The sequence below is a fragment of the Uloborus diversus genome, chromosome 5 (assembly GCF_026930045.1).
Source record: "Uloborus diversus isolate 005 chromosome 5, Udiv.v.3.1, whole genome shotgun sequence".
Lineage (NCBI taxonomy): Eukaryota > Metazoa > Arthropoda > Arachnida > Araneae > Uloboridae > Uloborus > Uloborus diversus.
In genome coordinates, this window is record NC_072735.1 from 60,263,631 (window position 1) to 60,287,541 (window position 23,911).

General features: G+C 33.3%; 1 protein-coding gene across 1 annotated transcript in view; it reads left to right on the forward strand.

Annotated features, from left to right (window-relative positions):
- Positions 1-23,911, forward strand: part of LOC129222146 (uncharacterized) — a 63,518-nt gene that overhangs the window by 22,749 nt on the left and 16,858 nt on the right. The window contains exons 2-5 of the mRNA XM_054856601.1: positions 19,162-19,411; positions 21,769-21,878; positions 22,436-22,531; positions 22,964-23,071. Of these exons, the coding sequence (XP_054712576.1) occupies positions 19,162-19,411; positions 21,769-21,878; positions 22,436-22,531; positions 22,964-23,071 (564 nt within the window). The remainder of the gene's footprint in view (positions 1-19,161; positions 19,412-21,768; positions 21,879-22,435; positions 22,532-22,963; positions 23,072-23,911) is intronic.

A 23,911-nucleotide genomic window follows, 5' to 3' on the forward strand; every position in this document is an offset into this window, starting at 1 on the left:
ATAAATTTTACAATTAGTCAAGTACGTGTGGGGCAAAGTGAAATAGTTTTTTTCATTTACTCACTCAATCATTTAATATGAATCACTTACATTTTCATTTATTAACTCATTTGCATTCTTTCACTTATTAATTCACTTATTTATTCATTTATTCACCTATTTTCGTCTTCAGTCATTCTTTTACTCGCTCATTTATTTTTCCTTATATATTAATTGATTTATTCATTTAATTATTTGCTTCTTGTTTCATTATCTTTTCATTTATTTAATTAACCTTTCATTTACTAATTCTTTTGATCAAAAATATGTTTCATAATTGAATAGTAATATTTCTTTCAAAAAATATTTTATTTTTTACTTTGCCCCATGGAAAAAAGGGGAGAAATTCCCCTCCCCCCCTTTTTTTTTTGAAGACTCAAATTTAACACTTTAAACATTAATCGGGATCTTTTAATATTCGGTACGTACTTATTTAGCTAATATTAAGCTTATTTGTATTTTTAATATTTTCCACAATTAGTCAAGTGTATGCGGGGCAAAGTGAAATAGTTCATTTCGTTTACTTATTCAGTCATTTACTAAATCACTTAACTATTCATTGATTAAATAATTTATTTACATTCCTTTACATAATAATTAACTTATTAATTCATTTATTCGCTTAGTTTCTTATTCAGTCAATGTTTTATTTACACTCATAAATTTTCCCTCATGTATTAGTTAAATAACTTACTTATTTATTAGTTAAATGTTTCATTATCTTTTCATTTATTTAATTATCCTTTTATTTGCTCTTTAATTGATTCAAAAATATTTTTGACAATCGAATAGAAAATGTTTCATTTTCCGCTTTGCCCCATGGGAAAAAGAAGAACATTTTCCACTTTTTTTTTTGAAGTCTCGATTTTACTGCCAAAAATTAAAAATAATGTTTCGATGCAAGTTTTATCATAAAATATAATGTTCTTTCTTTATATACTGTAACTTTCAAAACAAATTTTCAATTTGTTTACTTTGAAAAAGCTTATTCATCTTAATCAGTTCACTTTGCCCCACATTCTTCTACGTGCCTTTTCTCCACAATAAAAGCTAAATATTAATCAGATTTTTATAAATATTTATTTACTAGCAGTACACGCACAGCGATGCCCGTGCTAAAAATTTAATGGAAGTCCGTTGAATGAAAAAAACTGACGCCCCCTCCCTCTCTGATGTGAAATGATCGTTTTTCTTTGAATAAAACGCGTACACACCTTTAAAAAAAAAACTATTTAAGTTTCTTTGGAATTTAAAACTTTTCGTCAAATTTTTAAATTAGATTTACAGTTGCTTTAAAACTCTATTTAGCGAGTGAAGCGGTTTTTTTACTACAATTTAAAAAATTTCGCCAAATAAACAAAAAAGGACATCAAATAATATCTTTTAAATGTAAAAATAATTCCGCAGCTCTATTGTTTATCGCTAAACTTGCCCAACAACCACACTATCATAATCCATCAGTCTAAAAAAAAAAAAAGAAAAACATCCCGTGGAACATTCAAAAATCATCGTCAGAAAAAAAGAAGAAAATGTCGTACATTTCACTTCGATAAAAACAAATCAAAACTTTCTTTTCTTTCAAAACAATGAATTACATTAACGGTTGCCTTAAAACAATAATACTAGACTGAACCTGCTCAGCGCCTAACGTGCCAAGCGACCACGCTACCGGAACCCAGCCCTTTTGCGAGTGAAGAGGATGTTTTTTCTTTGGCAATAATAAATGTTTCGTCAAACAAACAAAAAGGTATAAAATCACATTAACAGTAGCTTTCAAATCTTTACATATTAAGAGCTGCGTTGCCCGGCTTTGCCCGGTCTACCTTGAGAACACAAATTGTGTGAAGTGACATATATTCAACAATTAATTAAAAGGATAACTTAATAACTTAAAGAATAACTTAAATAAAAGAAGAAAAAAAAACACCATGCAAAATTATCCTTCCAAACAATGACGACAGATATTAAAATACTTTTAAGAAATTAAAATGCGAAAGATGGATTTTAAAAGCGTAACCAAGGAAACATGAAATAGAATAAGTTTAAGGAATCATATGCAAAATACGGAAATGAACAATGGATTCAAAAAGCGTAACCATGGAAACGCGAAAATAAATGGTTGAAAACCTGAACCAAAATGACGTATTTCGAAATTGATTTAAAAACGATAGTAACTTTTTTTCCTTTGAAGATAGAAGCTAACTTTTTCGACCAAAGGTCGAGAGAGAACTGGAGTAAAAAATCTCGCTTTTTCCAATGCTGTCAAAAAGAAAACTGTGGGACAATTCCTTCACTTTTTATTGATAGATTTAATGAAGAAAGTAGTACTTAAATTTCAGCTAAGCCTAAAAAAGTTCGAGCTAAAAACACAAAATTACTCCCGCCGTAATTAAGTTATAGAGCATTGAAATAAATTGTTTAGAACTCAGAAAATTTTACCCTTTTTAACGATATAAAATATTAATATGTGCAAGTAATTTTTCACCCCTTTAGTAGCCAATAATAGGCAATTTACGTGAAATTTGGGCTTAAATTGGAATAAAAAAAGAACTATTTATCGAATTTTTTCGAATTATAGCCTATGTTACTCAGTAAGAAAGCACCTTTCATATAGTGAAAGAATTTTTCGAATAGGTGCAGTGGTTCCAGAGATTACCTCGAACATATAAACACACAAAAATCCGCCCTCTCTCTTTATAATATTAGTAAAGATTTGATAAACTGTGAAATTAAACAAGTGCATTTTTTAATATTATAGCAGAATATATAACTCAATAAGATGTACTTACTTATTATTATTTCTGAAATATTGTTTAATCACTGATTACCAACATCAAATTTCGATAGATAAAAACTCCCAACATTTCAGACATGATATTAAACCAGTAGCCCCAACCTTTTTCGGCCCATCCACCCCCTCTACATGATGAATTCCACTACAGGTAGCGATTTGGACTAAAAAAAGTGGGGGAAGGGAGGGGGAAAAAAAGGACGACAACTAAAAGTCAAAGGATTCTTAGCGGCAGCAAAAAAAAAAAAAAAAAAAAAGAGGGGGGGGGGGGGAGTACAACATTTTGCTTGGGCTGTTTTGAGAGCAAATGAGTGTTAATTGATGTAAATTTAAAAACCTAACTCACGTTTTTGTTAAGATTTTGATGAATTTTGCACACAATAACTTTTCCTGAAGAAACAACGTAGACATGATTTTGGCGTATATTACTTACTCCAAAGTATTTTGAAATGTTATAAACACTTTTGGTAATAATTTCATTGAACAAGTATGACTTGTTTAAATAAAACAATTGATTTACTAATATCTAAACGTTAATGCTTGTGCGACACAATGTTTCATAAATAGATATACAAAGTAAAAAAAAATGTTATATTCTGAAAATTTTGACCGTTCTGCTTTTTTTTTTTAAAATATAATTTCTAGTTTTGGTTCCAAAATTGAAAAAAAATGAATAAATAAACCATAAAGGGGGCGGGTTGCCCCCCTTGCCCCCTCCCCCCCAAATCGTTGCTACTGACTGGCACCCATCGCCTCCTCTCCCTGTTTCTCTCTTCTTGGAAACGCCATACGTTGCCGCTACTATGCATCGATATTATCGAAAATATATTAGTCTAATTTTAATTTGAAGTAGGCAATTAAAGGCCAGTAAGACACAACAGTTGTTATACTTCAGATCTAGAAACTCCGTATGTTAACAGGTTATTAAGCTTATCACAGCTCCAAAACAAAATGAATCTCAAATCCAATTAGCAATTTCTAACTTTGTTACGTCCTCAAATCTTGATTCCATGTCAGATTTTAACTGGTCAAGGTGATGATGAGAAATTAGAATTTCAGGGGGGGGGGGGCTTAGGGACGTTCAGGAATCTTGTTATCTGCCACCGAACATTTTTTAAGGGTCGGAAACTGAACAAGTTCACCTGTTATTTCGCCATATTTTAACTACGTTCTTAAACACACAGTTGGCTTAAGTAAAAATTCAATGCAAATTTTTTTTGAATTCTTTGTTCTTTCTTTATGTATAGTAATTTTCAAAGCAAATTTTCGATTTGTTCATTCTAAAAAAAATTATCTTAACTACTTCATTTTGCCTTACATTGCCTCACGTCCTATCTGACTAATTGTCTATCCACTTAGAAAATGATGAAGCTGCTATGGAAATAGAAAACCTCTACTGTTTGGATGTTACTGCGACTGTTTCTTTACGAAAAAAACCCCTCTTGATTTGCAGCATTTTACTGACAAAACTATTAGAAGATAATTTTAAAACAGTTTCAAAAAGCATCGTTGGTTCAATTTTTTTTTTTTTTTTTTTTGAAAAAGCAATTTTAATGCAGTCAGAATTTATTCGTCTTTGACGAGCAAGAAAAGAAACATTCTACGGTTGACCTCTTATTGGAATGAGCCGTTTTAGTGTTCAGTGAACCGTGGCGGCTCACTTGCAAGAACGTTTCTTCCTTTTTTTCTTTTTAAAGACAATTAAAAGAATCTTCGGATTTTTTTAATACTTGCTGCTTATAGATATCTATTTCCGGAATTAATGGTAGAAAAACCAGATGATTTAACATCTCTAGAGTAAAAGAAAGGTCGAAGCAGATAACTGCTTAAAATATTTCAGGATTAAGCTGACGGTAGATTTACAAAAGATTTAATGTGTTTCTGTTGTTGCACTCTAATTAGGTTTGACACAATGTTTTATTACCAGTTAAAAAGGATCATCTTAAAATTTCCCCCATCTCGGGTCAGTTATGTCTATTAAAAATTCTCAAAAGCTTCAGAAAAAAAAGTATAAGCGGCATTCTTGTATGAATTATAAATGTAAGTAATGTAGTACCGGATCACTAAGAAATAAAACGTCAAAAAAGCACAAATGGCAGAATCTGCAATTTGTGCTTTTTGACGTTGTTATTTCTTGTTTTACTTTATAGCACAAAAGTATTTATTTATCGTACTAGATACGGGCGCTTATATGCAAAATTTTAAGGGGGGGGGGTCAGATATTTTCCCTAAAGTTTAGCAGGATATTTCCCTTGGAAACCGATTTCAATACAGATTAGAGTTATTAAAATTTGAAAATTTTAATAACTCATTGATTAATGGCTGGAGAAGATATGTTTTTACATTTTTTCGATGAATAAAGTACTAAAAGCAAGGCAGTTCTAATTTATAGAGGGGAGGGGGGCTTGAGCCCCCACTTCCCCCCCCCCTCATATGGACGCCCATGGTACCAGATCACGTTTGCTATTTCAAACAGTAAAATCTAATATGAGATGCAAAGTGACCAATCTTAGTTGGAAGTGCAAATGAGATTGCTAAGCCTCTTTATAAATCTAATTAAATAATTATCTTCGTACTTTTAATTACATGACGTTATCAAAAGTGCAAAAAAAAAAAAAAAAAAGTTTCGAAAACAGACTTTAATAGTATTTGGACTTTTAATTGCTGTGCCTCATCTTACTTTTCACATTTTATGCCCAAAATCGAGACAGTTTTTACAAAACCAGATTATTAATAATGAACATTTAATGCTCATATTTTTTTTAATTATGAAAATTTAACAACAATAATAATAATCTAACTTACACAGTGTGTTTTTCTTGAGTATAATAAAAAGGAAATTTATAACAATATTATGCAATGAATAATCTGTATGAATAGTTAAATTAAGGCTTCCATCTTTTTACCCCAAGTACTCCCCATTAATAATCCCTCAGTAATAATGTAACACCTTGTTCAATAAATTTGACCCCCTTTCCCCCATTTATCACGAAGCGTCACAGTTCATCTTATCCCTTTTCTTCACTCATATGTCACGTTGTAATTTCATCAGCACACTCTTTTCATCAACACACCTAAGCCACAACCCTCTCTCTCTACAACAACACACCTTCCCTCGCCTTGGTCACAAACTGTACCAATTTCACGAAACCCCGTCTCCCTTAAAGCGTGACGTCATTTGTGGACAGCCCTTGTTTAAAACTCTGCTCTGATGATCTGATTATTTTATTAAAAAACACAAACCAACATTGCAGATGGAAAATGTTTGCAGATGCATGCAAAAACTCATCTTTAATGCATCCAACAGCGCCCTTTGTTTTCTGAGTGGGACACGGATGACAGTTCGTCATAAATCTTTTTTCGGTTCGATTCACGTGATTAAGGCGCGGATCGATTGTGTACCATATCTTCATTAAGCTAATGAGTGGCAATTGTGTAACGGGGCCAAGCAAGATCGTTCCAAACTCTCTGGAATTATAAAGAACATTTTTGAAAAAATCCTTTTTTGGAAGCTTTCCAAAGCATTTCTTTGGTTCATTTATTTGAAAAAATGAGTTTGATAAAGAGTTCTTCATTCCTTAAATTACTCGCATAACTATTGTTCAAAATTGTGACTCAACATTTTCATGGGAGTGAGAAAAGAAAAGTTAATTCTTTTTAAAGCTTTCCAAAACATTTGTTTGATTCATTCATTTAATAAAATAAGTTTGATTATAAGTATACAGTCTGTAAATTATTTGCATAACTATTATTCGAAATTGTAATTGAAAGTTTTCATCGTTGTGAGATGAATATCTAAATTTGTAATGAAGTATGAAGGAAAATAAAAAGTAGATATATATAATATTATCCCTAGTAACAGTCACGAAACTTCAGAATTGAAATATTTTTTTGTGAAGGCTGCACGAACTACAATTTTGCTTTAAAGTTTTTCCTTTTCTTTCTTATTGCTATAAGAATTTTATCCCATGTTTTATGTCTACTTAAGTGTGTAGTAGTAAAATGTTGCGAAGGTAAATAAATATAGCTATAAAAAACTGGTAGATGGCGTTTACACCATCTTCGCAGTTATTCATAATACTTATTTGTTCATCCATTCGCCATTTTAATGTTAAATGTTAATGAAATAAATATAGCTTTGAAATTTAAAAATCTTTAGACAAAGTTCGTTAATAAAACTAGCAAAAGATAGCGATTGCACGATGTTTTCCGTGATCCAATATGCAGGCAGATCGGTTTAGGGACAGCTTTGCGGATCACTTCTTCGTGTAATTTTATTCTTAACTGTATGATTTTAGGAGCCCGTAGTAAAAGCAGATGCATAAAGTACAATAAAGAGTTTTTACTTCCTTTTATTATTGTTTTTTTAGAAGTTTTCCCATTTGAAATTTATTTTAGTTGTTCGATTTTAATTATTAATATTTATACGTTTACATAGCAATGCAATCTTGCCCGGTAGAAATATTTTCATCCTGTAGTATACTAAAAGCTATAGATTGCCGAAATTTGCTGCTCTGCGTTTAATGTATTCCCTGAGAAAAGTTCATTGATTGAAAAGTTTAGTAGATTTTTGATAGAGAACTTCCAGATTTTTTTAATAGTTCCTGTATACGCATAGTATGTGGGCGTTTTCCTTTGAAAGGAGAGGGGGGGGGGGGGGTTAAGTATTTCAAAATTTGTAGTGAACTTTTTTTTATATTGTTTTTACTTATTTCACTGTCGTATTAGTAGCAGTAAGGTTGCACCGTGTATTTGCCATCACTAATCTGTTTCTTTTTAGGGATGTAGAATTGCGGAAACGTTTCAGCTTACAGTTATTAAAAGGAATACTTGGGCCCAGTAGCATATATTTTTTTTCAATTGTCTGCGACCCTAACCAAATATCAAACAGTAGTCTGCAAGATAAACCGAAAAAGTTAAGATAAACCGACATAAGAATGAATACTCGTAAAACCTACATCGGCATACCGAAAAATAATTTAAATTAAGATGTTATCGCAAGTACATGCTGTTTATGGAAATATATAACGAAATACATAGACCGGGATCTGAAGGGGGTTGAGCATGCATGGAAAGGCTGACGCAATATTATTTCTGATTATTGTTACAGGCACGATGGTGATTATGAAACCACATGTCGTCGCCCCCCCTGGGTGGTCGACAACCCCGGGGGAGGGGGGGAAAGCAGTGGCGGGAGCAGTTTACTAAAACACTCATAACTCGCGAACTATTTGAGATAAAACACTGAAAAAAGTGGCAATTGACGCAACAAAATAAGTGCTTCATAAAAGCTAAATATGATTATGGACCTATCTTTGTTGGTTTCTGAGAAAAATTCCATTTTTCGCAAACTAGCAAAATTTTTGAATAAAATGCGCAAAACAAACCTTTTTTGACCAAAGTAAATTCCAAATCAAATTCCTTTATTGCATCCCTTTATTTTTTTTTAAATAAAGTTCTAAATATCATTATTCAGTTTGTTTAAAACTATGTAAGTACTGTAAACGTGTTGAAAAACAAAATGACAGTAGCAAGCTCGAACACGATTTGCAGTATAGTTCAGGATCTGAAGGGGGGGGGGGGGGTTTGAGCATGCATGGAAGACCTGACGTAAAATTATTTCTGATTAATGTCATAGGCACTATAGTTATTATGAAACCACATGTCGTCGCCCCCTGGGTGGTCGACAACCCCGGGGGAGGGGGAAAGCCGTTGGGGGGGGGGAAGCCGTTTGCTAAAATCCTCATAACTCGTGAACTATTTGAAGTAAAACACTGAAAAAAGTGGCAATCGACGCAACAAAACAAGGGCTTCATAGAAGCTAAATATGATTATGATCAAATCTTTGTTAGTTTCCGAGTAAAATTCTATTTTTCACAAACAAGCAAAAATTTTTGAATAAAATATGCATTTTTTTTTCAAATAATCAAAATTATTTAACTGTTTAGGGAACCAATAAAATCTGAAATATCATTGTCCAGTTTGCTTAAAATAACTTTATAACCTTTTGCAGATTTTACACTTGAGTTATGAAACATAGTGAACGAGGGTATTGCCACATAAGCAGCGTAAAAATTTCAGTGGAACGTTAAAGAAAAAATGAACAGTATCTTATCCAGAGCAATGGCAATGTCTTCAATGGCCACTGCAAAACAGCAAAAGAAAACCAAAAAAACATTTAAGCTGGGAAACGTTAACTCAAAAGTGATGTTAGTACATCTAAAAATCATTTCCATACAATAAGCCCAATGCTATAGGTTAGGTTCATCAGAATGGTTCACTGAAGCAAAGCGCGAGGTCTGATTTCGTGAATGTAATTGAAAATTATACTTCTTGCAGCAAAACTCTGGAAGAAGCACCCTATTTTAAGAACAAAGTTCAAGTTATCGATGGAATAACTCTGGTCCATAATGTCCCAAACACTACTTTCAAATGTAGCAAAGATTTTGCAGGTCTCCAAATAAAAAAGAATAAAAATTTCTCTCCAATAGTCAAACTACACGAGTGGACTTTAAACACAATCGGTACATCTCTTTGTCGTTTTCATAACTTGAAAACCAGAAGTTCAGGAAAGTCTCTTTCGCTTATAAAAAAAAATCACTGGTATCAAACTAGTGGTTTCGTGTCATAGCCATTCCTGAAAATAAGAAGAACCTTTAAAAGTACATTTCAGAGTATGTAATATGTAACATATCCGTTCCTGCATCCAATCAGCTTCTGGTGTCTGGTAACTCTGAAAACGAAAATGAATATTATTTAAAATCTGAGAGTCAAGTAATAAATTTCTTTGAAATGCCCGAGTCCAACCAGGACGAAGCACGCAACAGAATCTATTTTCCTACATATGATTCAGTGCAAAATAGGGGAAAAAGTAACTAATAGTTTATAGATCAGAAACTAATGAATTTTTATTGGCAATCTTTGTTAAAGGACAGAGGTTGCCATTTTATGTGCTGGTGTTGTGGAAAGGAAAACAGCTTTAGGATGGCATCTATCTTCAGGAGCACTTACGGGAAAAACATCTAAAATTTTACAAGCTTTTGACGCATTTTCCACCTGTGATTCAACAACTAAAACAGGGACAAAAAAGTATGCTTTCACTTTACCAAAAAAGTCGGAAACTGTTTTTTGTACGATAGAGTTATCATTAAAACAATATCGGAGTGCTTCAGAATTTCAACTGTTAGAAACTGTATTATAAAAAAATTGTCAAGAAAATAGGTATTTCTTGCGAATGCAACCATTACACACAATAACTTCTTGTCATTTCCAACAGAAATAAATATAATACAGTGAAACCTGTGTAAGTTGACCACTTGCGGTGCAGTACTTTGGTGGTCAACTTAGGCAGGTGGTCAACTTATAAAGGGGGTAATGGTTTTTTTTTTTTTTTTGTCATTTCTTGCACCATGTATTCATTTTTTGACTAATTGACACTTACCTTTCCGTTCAACTCACTTTCATTGTTTAACATTACTTTGAAACAATAATTTAAAATGTTATTCAAATACTTTTAGAGGTTATTTTCTCAGAATGACGTATAATGTGTCAAGTAAATTTAAAATTTCAGCAAATTGATCCAAAAAAAAATCATTGTTTATAAAAAGTTATTAAATATTAATAGTTCCTAAAAATTCATAGCTAATCAAAAATAACAAATCTTTTGCTTATTTTTTTTTCTGATATACATTTAATACATTTATAACCATGATGATCTACTTTTCAACAAAATAGCTCCTTATTGAAGTTTGGTGCACATATTAGACACTAGTTTTGGATATTCCATATGTGTCAGCTAATTTTCTCTGGATTTCTTCCTTTTAAATTAATTTTAATATTTCATACTTTTCATCGATCTCAAGTTTAACTAACTTTCTTTTTGAAGCCATTTTATGTAAAACTATAACACAAAGAGCAACAAGCTGGGCTCTCATAGTTCTAAAAGGCAGTTGAATATGAAAATGTCCTATTTCTTAATCCCTTGCACCAGAAATACTTGCAACGCAAGTAACTTTTACACAGCACAATTCCAGTGTTGCCACAAAATATTGCAACTGGAAAAAAATACTTTGTACTTTTCTACTTGAACAGAGAGTACAAAAGATAATCTCAAATAGAACAACAAAAGAAAAACAAGTTTTGAGAATAAAAGTGGCATCAAAAATATTCTTGGAAAGCTATAAAAAATAATAATAAAATAAAATAATTTGCTAAATTAAGTTTTAAAAAATAAACCAAGTGGTCAACTTACAAAGGGTTTTTTACAATACTCCAAACCAAATTTGGGGTACATTAGTGGTCAAGATAGACAGGTGGTCAAGATAGAAAGGTGGTCAAGTTACAGAGGTTTTCCTTCATTATACAAGATAGGACTAATTCCGTTCCTGACAAAAGCGGCCAACATAGACAGGTGGTCAACTTACAAAGGTAGTCAACTTTACAGGTTTTACTGTATCAGCTCTCTACCTTGCTCCTGCAATTCTTTCCAACATGTGCTAAGAAGTATTGCTCAACTGTACTATTGAATCAATTCCCCTGTACCTTAGCAGTGCCTTAAGATGTAACCAAGTTCGGGTTTCACTTGAATGAAAATAAAACAATAAAGCCCCACACCTTATGATGCAGCCAGTGTTACCAGAGATTTTAATTCCATCCTGTGCAGGCAAGAACTGTAAATAATCTTGTAAATGTTTTATTAATTATTCATCTTGCTGCAAATACTGTGCTTTTAAGGCTAAAGCAAAAACCCCTAAACTACAAAAATTCTCGGAAGAGGACGATTCAATAGAACAATTACATGTCAACAACGAGCTGATGTGTGCATCACATGACTTCCTTTTACACCAATTTAATGCTATTTTCCCTATTATTGCAATTTTAATGGGATTCTCTCTCTAACTCTTTAAATATCACTAGCAATGGCCACATTGAAAGCAGATTTAAAAAAAAAAAAAAAAAAAAAAAAAAAAAAATCGCCAAATTTTTTCGCCAAGTTGGCGACAAAACTTGGCAACCAAAAGACTGGCGATATATCGCCAAGTGACCGCCAAATTATAACACCACTTGAGTTTGCATCGAAATTAACAATGATTTCCCCCCAAAAAGGTGCAAAAGACCCCTTTAGAAACACCCGAATGCAACCAAAATAGGAGGTGCACAACTAGACCCCACTACGAGTCTATGTACCAAATTTCAACTTTCTAGGACATACCATTTTTGAGTTATGCGAGATACATACGCACATATGCACATACGCACATACACACATACGCACATACATACAGACGTCACGAGAAAAGTCGTTGTAATTACCTCGGTGATGGTCAAAATGGATATTTCGCGTGTCTATACATTCTTAGGCACTTTTCCGCATGTGGTCGAATCGAAAAAAAAACTCAACATTCATTTGGGGGTGAGCAAAATGGAAATTAAGGGCGATTTTTGAGTGAAAATTTTTTCGCGAATACAATACTTCCTTTTTTGTAAAAGGAAGTAAAAAAAGAGTATGATCCAGCATTCAGAATTTCTGATATATTAATACTTTATGTAAGCATATTGATATTCTGCAATTATTTTTTTAATACGCATTACTTTACTAATTTTATTTAATTAGTATTTTTAGAACTCTAGTGTATAATTTTATATCGATATTCGTTTTCATACAAGCTCAAAGATGCTTCTCATTTTTTATATTTATTTAGTACATATTATTTCTTGTATCATTGTTCTTTGTTGAGTAAATTATAAAAAGCAATATCCGCAAAACAATACCCGCAATATTCTTTTGTGCAAATTGAAAATATAAATTAATAGAAATAAATTAAAATTATATTTGAATTGAAACTACTGTGGGCCTGGTTCCCCAGTTCCTCTCAAATTTAAAGCAATATATAACAAAATTAAAGCCATAATTGAATACTTTGCAATTAGAATAAGTTTGTAAACTGAAGAATGAATAGTTCGTCATAAGGATAAAAAGGCTATTTTTTTTCTCCTTAGCATACTGCAGTTTTATTCAATGCGCTAACTTAGGCATTTTCTATTTCGCTTTTTAACGCTCACGGTGGAAATAATTAAATAGTTTTAAACAAACTGAATGATGAAGTTTCAGATTTTATTGAATCCCTAAACGGTTAAATAATTTGAAAAAGAACTTATCTTTGAAAAAAAAAAAGCTTTTCGTATTTTATTCAAAATTTTTGCATGGCTGCTAAAAAAGGAATTTTACTTATAAAACAACAAAGATGGGACTATATATATAAACATGTTTAGGTGTTTCAAGCCCTTGTTCTGTTGCATCTTTTGCCACATTTTTAGTGCTTTACCTCCTACGGTTCGCGAGTTATGAGTGTTTTAGTAAACGGCGTCCACCTACTGCTTCCCCCTCCCCCGGGGATGTCGACCGCCGAGGGGGGGGAGGCACATGTGTTTTCATAATCACTAGAGTGCCTGTAACAATAATCAGAAATAATTTTGCGTCAGGTTTTCCATTCATGCTCAAAACCCCCTTCAGATCCTGAACTATACTATGAATCGTGTTCGAGCTTGCTACTGTCATTTTGTTTTTCAACGCGTCAACAGTACTTAAATAGATTTAACAAACTGAATAATGATATTTCGAACTTTATTTGAAAAAAAAATCAAACAGTTTTGATTTGGAATTTATTTTGGTCAAAAAAAGTTTATTTTGCGCATTTTATTCAAAAATTTTGCTAGTTTGCGAAAAATGGAATTTTACTCAGAAACCAACAAAGATAGGTTCATAATCATATTTAGCTTTTATGAAGCCCTTGTTTTGTTGCGTCGATTGCCACTGTTTTCAGTGTTTTATCTCAAATAGTTCGCGAGTTATGAGTGTTTTAGCAAACGGCTCCCCCCACTGCTTTCCCCCCTCCCCCGGGGTTGTCGACCACCCAGGGGGGCGACGACATGTGGTTTCATAATCACCATCGTGCCTGTAACAATAATCAGAAATAATATTGCGTCAGCCTTTCCATGCATGCTCAACCCCCTTCAGATCCTGGACTAACAGTAGACCCTCGTTTTACACGGGTTTATTTTATGCTGTTTCGATTATACGCGGTTTAAGATTGGACACCTTTATTTTATTTTACGCGGATGCGGCAATGCAAATAAATAATATTTTCCTCTCTTTCAAAATTCAATCTCCTAAAGATTGCAGATTACTCGTAATAAATTGCTTTTTGGCATGGTAATAACCGTACTTGAATCCCTGGAGACATTTTATGCGATTGGTCACAGAGCTCTTTCCAGAAGTAAAATTAATAAACAAACACAGTTCAGAACTCACTGGAAGAAGAGCTTTTAGGAGTGACAAAGGAGGCCAAAGTCAACGAGGATACCGACTTCTGTGACACACGACCAAAAACGTTTACATTGAAAATTTTGAGCCATTCCTAGACAGTATTAATGATTTTTCTGATTTGTTAGTGAAGGAAATTCTATCATGGAAATGACGCAAGTGATGATGGATGCTTTAATGTTCTGCAAAGAATTAGAGACACATTCTTAATGACTGTCAAAAGACTATCATAGCCAGCTCTTCTTTATAAGCAGAACAAGAAATTAGTTTGTTTTCTTTATGCATGTTGTGCGTGAAAATCGATATAAGTACACATTAAACTTATTATTTAATTAGTCATCACTAGAATGAAGTATTTTTTTTAATCTACGGAACCTAACCCTTATTTTAACACTACTATCAGGTCTCAATTTACGCGGTTTCGATTTACGCGGCATTTCCGTGAAACGTAACCCCTTCGCAAAATGAGGGCCTACTGTACACGATAAAAATCTTCATGGGCTGAAATTTAAGATGTTATTTTTTTATTTTATGTTTTTTTCTCCTCCAACCAAAAAATAGTACCGACTTTCTTAAGACTCTGTAACGCAGTGTCGCCCTGTTTCTGCTACCGGGACGGAAGGAAAACTAAAATTTTTTTATTTAACTCATGTGAACGTGTGTATAGACATTGCTCTGAAACGAAACTTTTCTAATAGTATTAATCAAAAATGTTTTCCGTTTTACGAACGTAATTGTTAGTACGACAACGATACTCAAATTCTTAAATGTAATAAATTGTCTTCATTATTTTCTGTAGTTTGCTAAAGTGGGAAATCATCAATTAAAGTCAGTTATAATTTTAAGTCAAAGTTGTTAATTTTTAAAGAGTTAATGAACAAATTGCTGTGATTGTCTTTCTGAATGTTATCATTTCTTGAAATGCTAATCAGACCTGTATAATAATAAATAAGAGGAATATTTAAATGATATTTGATACGTGTAGTATTTGAAATCTAATTATTAATGCTCTATCACTGCCGTGGACCTGTGTGCCTTGATATCACCGATGAAACTTTAATGCATTATTTTTTGTGCTGGTCATTAGGAATAAGTGTGATTGCTTAAGATAAAGAATGATCAATTCCAAATCTCCTGTGCTCTGAAAGCAGGAGCTAAAGAGCATAAATGAGTCTTTCTTTGTTCAAGATAAATCAAAAAGACTTAAAGACAAAAGGGTCTAATATCGACCATATTAGCATTTTAAACAAGTACAAATTTAACATTTTTACTCTTTAGATATAGAAGAAAATGTATAGTCAAACAAATTGCACACAATGCGAATATTTGCTTAATACAGAACGGTGCGAAAGTTTCAGCAGTTTTGTTTGGTTATAATTTATGTTCTCCAGTAATTAAGAAAACAAGGAAACTAATAAAACAAATGAATCAAACTTGCAAAGTGGAGAGGTTTGAATAAAGCTATGAAAAGTGATTACGAGAAATTTTGAAATCTCACAAGAAACTTGACGTTTCGGGATCAATTTTATTGCTTTTATTAGAGATACAATTGCGATATAATCAAGATTATGCAATCAAGATTATGCTATATAAGCAAGAAGTGTTTCAAAAATCGTGTTTTCAAAAACATAAGGAGAATGATTGGTTTTATGAAACATTTTCGTATAATACAGGTTGAAGACCTGATCTTCTGATTTAAGCTTCTTAACAGCTTTAGATTTCAGTAGCAAAACTGTTTTTCTTTTAAAATCCCGGGATCCCGCGGGATTGACTTTATTTTTCTAAAAATTACATTTTAATGTCAAAAAGAAAACGTTATGTTCTTTAGGAAAGACTGTTTTAATAACTTGAATTATATAGTAGTCTTCTTGAGTTCCGTACACCAATTGTAGATCACTACAAAGTCAGAACCTAATTAACAATTATCGTTTGGTAAGCAAGAGTGTGCCGCTCGAATGGGATGGTAAAAGATTTTTGCTCTAAAAACAATGTGCTTAATAAAAACACGTGCTGTGGTTCCACTGCAGTTGGTTTTACTGAAATTAAATAATTGTGGACATTTAGAAAAATATCACCATTAACTTCATCACCTTCTGAACTAGGATTTTTTTCTCTTATGCTCTGGTTTTTGCTAAAAAACTGCAAATTTCGGACAAAAATATGTCCATTGGATATGTGTTTTGCTGTTTCCAACTTAACTTGTATGGATAATACCCTTGTTGCTTCATTAACGTTGGTCATTGTATCAGTGAATTTGATTCATTACAGCAAGTGGGGAAAGCTACTTGGATTCATCAAGTCGCAGTCTTAGTAAAATGTTTTGGATAACTTCGTTAATTTTACCTCTCACTTTAAAAAGAAATTCGAAAACATGAGCTGCTTAACTTACTGTACTGTCAGTCGAGTCATCCTGTGTTTCATATAAGTTTCTGTCGCCCCTTTCAAAGTCGTGCCAAATATATGTTAGGGTTTTCATTGTTTTCTTCTTTGGAGTGCACTTTTGTAACTTTAAGGTTTTCAGTGCATTCCTTAAGCTTTCAGAAGGGCTCCAATATTGCATTCAGGCTACTTCAGTGGAAACCTCGAAGGAGAATACCATTACCAATTCATTCTCAGGAAAATGTACACTATTTTTATTGTGTTCTTAAATGGTAAATCCAACGTTGATCAGAAGAGACACAAAGTTGTCTTTGCTCTTCTTGCAGACATACAAGGAAGATGATTCAAACTTCAGATGATGCTTGTGAAAATAGTCATTTTATGAGCGGCAAAAGCTGGAAAAATGCTTGCATGGAAAAAATTTGCGGGATTGGAAATCCCGCTAAATATCCTGCGGGATCCCGCGGAATTCGGGATCAGGAATTCGGGAATAGAAACCCTAGTACGATTTCAGAGTTACGGAGGGTGTAAAAGTAGACATTTTTCGTATTTTTTCAGGTTTTTTGGGAAAATGAAATCATAATTACTATGTAAAAAGAAATAACTAAACAATTTGTTAAGTTATTTCGGTTAATAATTCTTTTAATCCAAAAGAAGCTAAGAAGCGCCATATAGGGTTCGAAATGTAGAAATACTGAGAACGAGAACCGATTTAGTACAAGCGTGGCGCTGGTCAACCGCACCTACATTCCGCACCAGCCACAGCCCCACTCCTTCACACACTGTCTCACCTGCGGTTTTTCTTTCCATCAGTCGTCTACGGTTGCCAACTTAGGGGTTTATCCCCTAAATTTAGGGGAAAATGTTTGGAAAGGTGTTTTTAAGGAGCAATCAACGAATTAATGTAAGAACATGAGCCAGGGGTGATAGTGGAGTCAAGTAAATATTTCAGAATACAGTGTGAAATTTTCGGAAAGTATGAGGAAGCTATGCACCCCCCCTCCCCATAAAAACTCTTCAAATATGTGTATGTAAAATATGTGCAAAATAATTAAAATCATTGGGGGGGGGGGACATTTTAAAGCTTTTTAGTTTTAGAAGTTTTAGAATGTGTTGTCAGCTCAAAATTTTCGGTTAATATGCAATAGTGTACAATGTTTTGATGAATACTTGTTCGATTTTATTAATTTCTTCCCGAGTAAGTTACATCGTATAACTTTAATTCTATCGATAGTTTACCTTTTGGAATGTTATGTTCAACTGATTTATTTTATTTTTTAACTATGTATTTTTTTGCACATTTTAAAACCATTTATTTTGATCAGAGCAAACATTCAATGAGATACACTTGAAAAGAAAGTTAGCTGTTCAGTCTATAACCTCTATAACAAAGTATATGACAATCATAACTTCGTTGTAGGTGTGAAGCCAAATACATTCTTAAATCGGATGATGTGTGCTGTAAAAAGCGATGAGAGACTTGAAGAAATATTTCAATTTGAATTGTGTTCTTATCCTCTATCTTTATTTGACAAATCTGGCTTGATGAGGAAGGGAAGCAAATCTTCAATGAATGGTGTTTGTTTAGTTTTGAATTCAAACGAACCATCAATCACCGCAGTTTTAGAGAAAGTGTCCAACATCATTGATGGGGGTCACCCTCTTCATCGTGTTGTCTGGAAATATCCAGTTACCTTCTGACAGATATGCAAGCAAAACACAGATTATATATTTGCTCATCATGGGCCAGCAACTGTTGTTTTTGATGGATACGAGCAAAGAACCACAAAAGAAGACGAACACATACGCAGATCACGTTCTAATACCACTCTAATATTGAAGTGACAGTTTCAGACTCTATACATGTAACTATTAATCGAAGTGAATTTCTAGCTAATGCTAAGAACAAAATGGGACTTATTTCTCTCCTTGCAAAGAGGTGGTTGCCTAGTTCATCAGTTTTAACAGCCATTTTTAAATCTAAGAAGGAAGTGAAAACTTGAAGCTTGTGTAGTTGGTGATGACACGGACTTAATAATCTTGTTGACTATTCGCACACCAGCAGCGAACAAATTGAAAATTATGGTACGCATTCATATAGAGCCTACCACCATAACATGATACATGGCCGCACTTGATTCTTATAGGCCGTGACAATCGCTGAAACTCGTGGCAATAAAGAGGGCGCTACAAACAATCCCTGTTTTCCATTCCTAAAATCAAAATATCCACTCCCTGTCCAATCAAAAATAAACCAACTTTGAAACTTGGCCATTGATTGGTGGATGCACAGGATTGGGTTCAGCGCCTCTTGCGTTCAAAATGGGCGACGTCCAATCAAAAATGAACAAACTTTGAAACGTTGCCATTGAATGGTGGATACGCAGAACTGGGTTCGGCGCCTCTTGCGGCCAAAATGGGTGACATAAGAAGTTTCGCATTTTTCGAGATTTTCAAGAGCAGATCATCTTAGCCTAGGTTGCATCGGTTTTACACAGATAAATCACAAATTGTCAAGGCCCGTAAGCGTTAGCCAATCAGGTGGGGCCATGCATGTTCGAACAGTACTGTGACTAAGCAATGGACAACAATGGAAATTATAATATAACATCTTGCTTTTTTTTTTCAGGGCCTATCCTTCGTCGCACTCATCATCCTTGGCAGTCGCCTGCACCAGGTGGACAAAGAGGCCAGCTTCCTCCAAGTCATTCTCAACACATGGTTTCGCGAAACTGTTCCACACCCAATGACCAGCAACGCCCCCATGCGGGGCTCCGGAACCAACGCTGCTGCTCAGAGGGGTCAGAAGCCACCCATGCTTACAGAGCATGCGCAGAGGACGCTGCTTGCATTCAGAGAGGATGTACGGTATTTTCACCGTAAGTAATTAAAATTTAATGAGGGCGTAGTCGGAAATTTCATGAAGGATTGGTGACTGCTGTGATTAATAGGACAGGAGTGGAAGTTGAGAAAAATTCCATCACCAAACTTGTAGTTTAATTTTAAAGCTTCAATTAAGGCCTAAATGTAATAGTATTATGATGCATAACGTTTGAAAATGAGATTTTTATGGGTCAATATAAACCCTAGTTTCCTTTAAGAAATGCCTTAAGGCTGTCAAAGAACGGTTGCAGTGATTTTATTTAGTTTTTTCAACTCATAAATGTCTAAAAGGTATGTTATTGTAGTGGTAAAAACAGCTTGACTTATTTCTGGTAGACGCTCAAATTTAAATGTTTCGTTTATATTACTAGAACAAATTGTTGCAGAGGCGAAAAATTCTTTCCGTAGCGTTTTTCTGTAATAAAGGTGGTGCACAAAATTTTCAAGTGCATCTACTCTTATATCTTACCCACCATACTGTTAAAACAGATTTCTTTAAATTGAGACAAAATTGCTTATTTTTGAGAGCCTCACTTACTTAAAATGGCTCCGGGACAATTTGGCTTACAAGGAGACCTTAGGGTCTCAGAAATTGAGATCGGGATTAAATTCAGCAGATTAGTAGTAACCCTTGACAGTATCCACACAGTAAACTAATAAATCTCACTAGCCAGAACATTCCGAGAAAACAGTCTCTAAAGTTTTACACGCAGCTGATACATGCTAGTAGAGATTTCTCGCCAGCAGCAGCTCGGTAGCTATGTGGTCAACGTACTGGATACCGTGCAATCCATCTCGGGTTCGATACTTCTCAAAGATTTTTTTAAAATATAAATTTATTAAGCGACTGTTACAGCTAATTGAAATTTGATTTGTAGAAAATACTTTATTTTTAAATACGTAATGTATTTTTAATAGAGAAAATAGAGATAAATTCAATCGATTATAAATTATAATTTGAATTACCACGGCAACAAAATTAGGGTAGGACTTGTTAATTTATGTCTAAAATTTAACAATATAGTTTTATTTATCGATTATATATTTATGTACATGCACCTGAATGCTAATTATCATAAAAACATGGAAAACAAAAACTGTTTTGACACCTTGCACAATGTATAAAAGAAGATTGTTTACAGGAGCAACTTTTCTGTAAAAGATTCGTAGGAAACCATACTTCATTAATATTCATGAAAATTTATCTTTTGTCCGAAAATTTGGAAGTATATCGGCCATACCGAATGATTTTATTAAAAATTGGCGATGATAGTTGATGATGGATTATCGAATGTATTTTTTTGCAGTGTTCAGGGGTATTTATTTTTCTATTATTTTCAATGAGATACACATAATTTTGTATACGCTATGTTAGATTCTCTACAAAAATAGACGTCACAAGGTTAAACAAGTGAGGTACATTTTGGCAAAAAAAAGAATTCCTCGAAGTTATTGAACCCGGGATGGATAGTACGGGAATCCAGTACTGTTGACTGATTAAGGTATGTCATACATTTTTTAATTAACGTGTCTCCAATGGGGTCGTTTCCGAAATTTTAAAAGTATTCTTTTACTTTGACTAAGTTAAATATTTTTAAAAAATTACTTTGATCGACACACTTTTATTATTTAAAACTTCTGCCGATGATATCCAAATGATGAAATTCCATTCACTTATGCCATTCAATATTTTATTCTTTATGCGCAATATTTTATAAGCATCTTTACTCACATGTGTTGGCAACGATAGAGTTGATAACAAGCGTAGAGTGTAATATTTAGTTCGCTTCTTGATTATCACAAAGTGGAAACGCGGTAGACAGATGCGCCAAAGTACATCATTTGTGATGTCATGAATACCACGCCTTATTTTCAAAATCGGACATTTTAAAAAATTAATTAAAAATTAAACGTTGGGAAAATGAAAGGTTTTCTTGCTTGACGTTATTATTATTATTATTATTATTATTTTGCTTATTCTATCAATCTTAGGGACTAAAAGTAGTATTTTTGACTGAAGGAAACAACCCCATTACCTTTCGGCATTCTTTCTCGTCATACGATGGACAGATGTCAAGAGGTTAAGAGTGGGTGACCACCTTAAACCCTAACTGAACGATGATAACTGGTTCTTTTAATCAAAAGATCGGGTCACCAGTTACTTCCACTCTCACAATTTAAACACAAGGCTGAAAGGGAAGGAAATTTTCTTCAGTCATCTGTATATCATACACGGTATCATCTCCTAACATTTGAAGTAATATTCTATTTGAATTTGTTAAGTTGTAGGAAAATTCTGAAATATGAATATAAGTTCTGATAGTTTTCTTCAACTTTTGCTTACTTCCCTTAGGAGAACTGGATGCTTCCAGAATGACGCTCATTTTAAGCATCGTTTTTGTTGGTATCTTCATCCTCAGTTGGTGGTGGATGGCATTCGCTATCAAGCAGGCTAGGGCAGATGTAAGTTATGGATTTGTTCATTGATGAAATCAAACAATTCTAATAATTTACAATTTTTTAAACGTGATTAATTCATTTTTATGCGAAATTGGTAGAGGCAATTATAAAAATGGAAGAGATTTCGTCAAACTGAAAACAATTCAATAGTTAAAAGCATGCTTTTGTTCACTTATGCATTTTTTATAAGATGTACTATAAAAACTTTTTAATATGTGTATTTATTAATTTTTATTATGAGTTTTATTAAACTTACTATTTTTATTATGTGCTTTATTAAATTTATATAATTTTATTTTAAGATTTGTTAAAATTACTTATTTTTTTAATGTGTGTTTCGTATGGTGTTTTATTATACCTACTTTTATGATGTGTATGTGAGTCTGTGTGTATGGTGTGTTTTATTTTCTCATTTTTACTAAGTTTTGTCAAACCAACAAATTTTTATTATGTGTTTTATTGAACTTATTTTTGTTTTGAATTTTGTTAAGCTTGCTTATTTGTATAATGTGCATTTTTTTTCTTCTTTGTGGTGAACGCCGAAATTCATTCTTTTTTAGGGTGGCGTTTCTCTGAGAACAGTTTTACTTCTTGCTGTTTTCGCAGCAGTTGACGTCGCTGCAAGCACGGGTTTTATCCTACTCAGAATAATAATGGTAAAAAATATATCTATTCAACTTCATTCTAATCAATAGTTTAACAAACTGCATCTGTATTTATTATTTTATCTAAATAATCCCTCTCTAAATCATTCCTTCCAGAATCGTTCAGTGATTACTGCCGTGCTAAGCACAAAAGTCGTATCTGCAATTTTTGTCAAAATTAAGTTACGGTCACCATGTGATTCTTTGCCGCATATTTTACCTGAACATAATGTTTCATTGTCATTTAAGAATGGGAAATATTAAAAAAAAAAAAAAAAAAAATGCAAAAGTTGTGTCTGAATCAAATATATGATATCGCAAAACTTTAAACAGCAATTTCTGAATTAAGATGCAGATACGACTTTTGCGCTCAGCACGGCAGAATAGTTGAAACTTCGTAGTTTTACTTCTATCTGAAAATTAATTTCGTTATTTGTTTTGCAGTACATTCGTAAAGATCACGTATTTCCTCAGGAAATGCGAAAACCCATTCCTTCGCTGGAATTTGATCAATTAGCAGCTTATGCCGCATTGAGACTGTTTACGATACAGGTAACTGCAATGTTTCTTCTGCATTTATTTATAATATAAAAACCGTTTCTTGTTAATTTTTAACTTGCTTTGAAATATAGAACAGATGAACTCCATTATTATTTGTGCATTTTTGAAATATCCAAAAATTGTAAAGCTCAAGACCACGATGTCATTCCGAAATATATATAAGCTAATATTAGGAGAAGAAATTATAGCAGAATACATCTGGAGGTAGTACAGGGGGAACTTCCTTTTTTGAAGATGAAATAAAAAAAAACTATATTCGTAAAAATTTTTTATTATTATCTTTTTACTGTCACACATAATGGGAGGTTATGCTTTACACTGTTTTGAAAACAATATCTTGTAATTGTTGCCTTCCACTGTCAATAAACTGATTCAGTCGAACTTGGAAGCTTTGGTCAATTCTTTTGAGCATGTCGACCGGTATATTGGCAGTTTCGGCTCGGATGCGGTGTTTCAGGTCCTCTAGGGTTCGTGGACGATCGTTATAAACCCACGACTTCAGATAACCCCACAGGAAATAGTCACAGGGGGCTAAATCAGGTGAGCGTGCAGGTCGGTTAAAGTCCCGATTCCGATCGAGCGACTGTTAAAAAAAATATGCCTCCGCAGTAAAAACCTGATGCTGTCACGACCAAAGCATGACGGCAACTGAAAGCATAATGTAACAAAACTTCCCATTCAGATCTTTCCGTTGAGCCTCTCCCCATAACTCTTTGATGCTCCACACTTTTTACGCGCCAAATTCAAAAAGGAAGTTCCTGCCCCCAACCTGCATATTAAAATGGCGGCAAAAAATATTTTCTTTACACTGCTTGAAATTCGCTTTTCAGA